The 615-nt window shown below is 57.6% G+C and overlaps 1 protein-coding gene across 2 annotated transcripts in view; it reads left to right on the forward strand.

Annotated features, from left to right (window-relative positions):
- Window positions 1–70: 70 nt before the first annotated feature.
- MLF2 (myeloid leukemia factor 2) overlaps window positions 71–615 on the forward strand; it is a 4477-nt gene continuing 3932 nt past the window's right edge. Inside the window, exon 1 of one of the 2 annotated variants that reach the window (XM_010844945.1) lies at window positions 71–374. In XM_010844945.1, the coding sequence (XP_010843247.1) occupies window positions 325–374 (50 nt within the window). In that variant the 5' untranslated portion in view covers window positions 71–324. Of the gene's footprint in view, window positions 375–398; window positions 609–615 lie in introns of those variants that run through there. The other variant, XM_010844944.1, reaches the window with a different exon arrangement.

The raw sequence follows: 615 nt of genomic DNA on the forward strand, positions 1-615 counted from the left end.
GTGGCGTCGGGGGTTGGGGGAGTGTGCCTTTGGCGGTGGCTTTGGGAAGAGGATGGCTCTGAGTGGGGGAGGCAGAAAACAGGCTCGGGAAAATTTTCCATGGTCCCCCTTCGGAGAGAGGGTTAAGAGCTCTGCTCTCCCTAGAGGCTGATGTTGAACACCTGGAGAAGGGTCTCCCTGGAGTTTGGGGGCCAGTTACAGTGTTTGGAAGGGACCACGCTCTGAGAGTCTCTGCCCTGAGCGGGTGTGCAAAAAGCCTGGCCGCTTCCAACCTTTGAGCCTCCACATTTTCACAGTGTGGAGCTCCCTGGAGCTGAAATCAGGATGTTTCGCTTCATGAGGGACGTGGAGCCCGAGGACCCCATGTTCCTGATGTGAGTATCCCCTCCCACTCTTGCTCCAGAGCATACATCCCTCCACTTCAGTCTCTGAGTAGTTGAGACAGACACCTGGGCTCCTATTGCGGGCTCAAATCACACCTGGGTGGCCACTCTAAGCTCCAGCTTAGTCTTGGAGGGGATGTCTGTGCCGCTGGTTCCCTATGGCTCTTTTCTTTCGGGGGAGGGGGAGCGGGGAGGTGCTGACCGCTGCCCCTTCTGCCATCTGCTCTGTACT

Source organism: Bison bison, unplaced genomic scaffold (genome assembly GCF_000754665.1).
Source record: "Bison bison bison isolate TAMUID 2011002044 unplaced genomic scaffold, Bison_UMD1.0 scf7180017864213, whole genome shotgun sequence".
Classification (NCBI taxonomy): domain Eukaryota; kingdom Metazoa; phylum Chordata; class Mammalia; order Artiodactyla; family Bovidae; genus Bison; species Bison bison.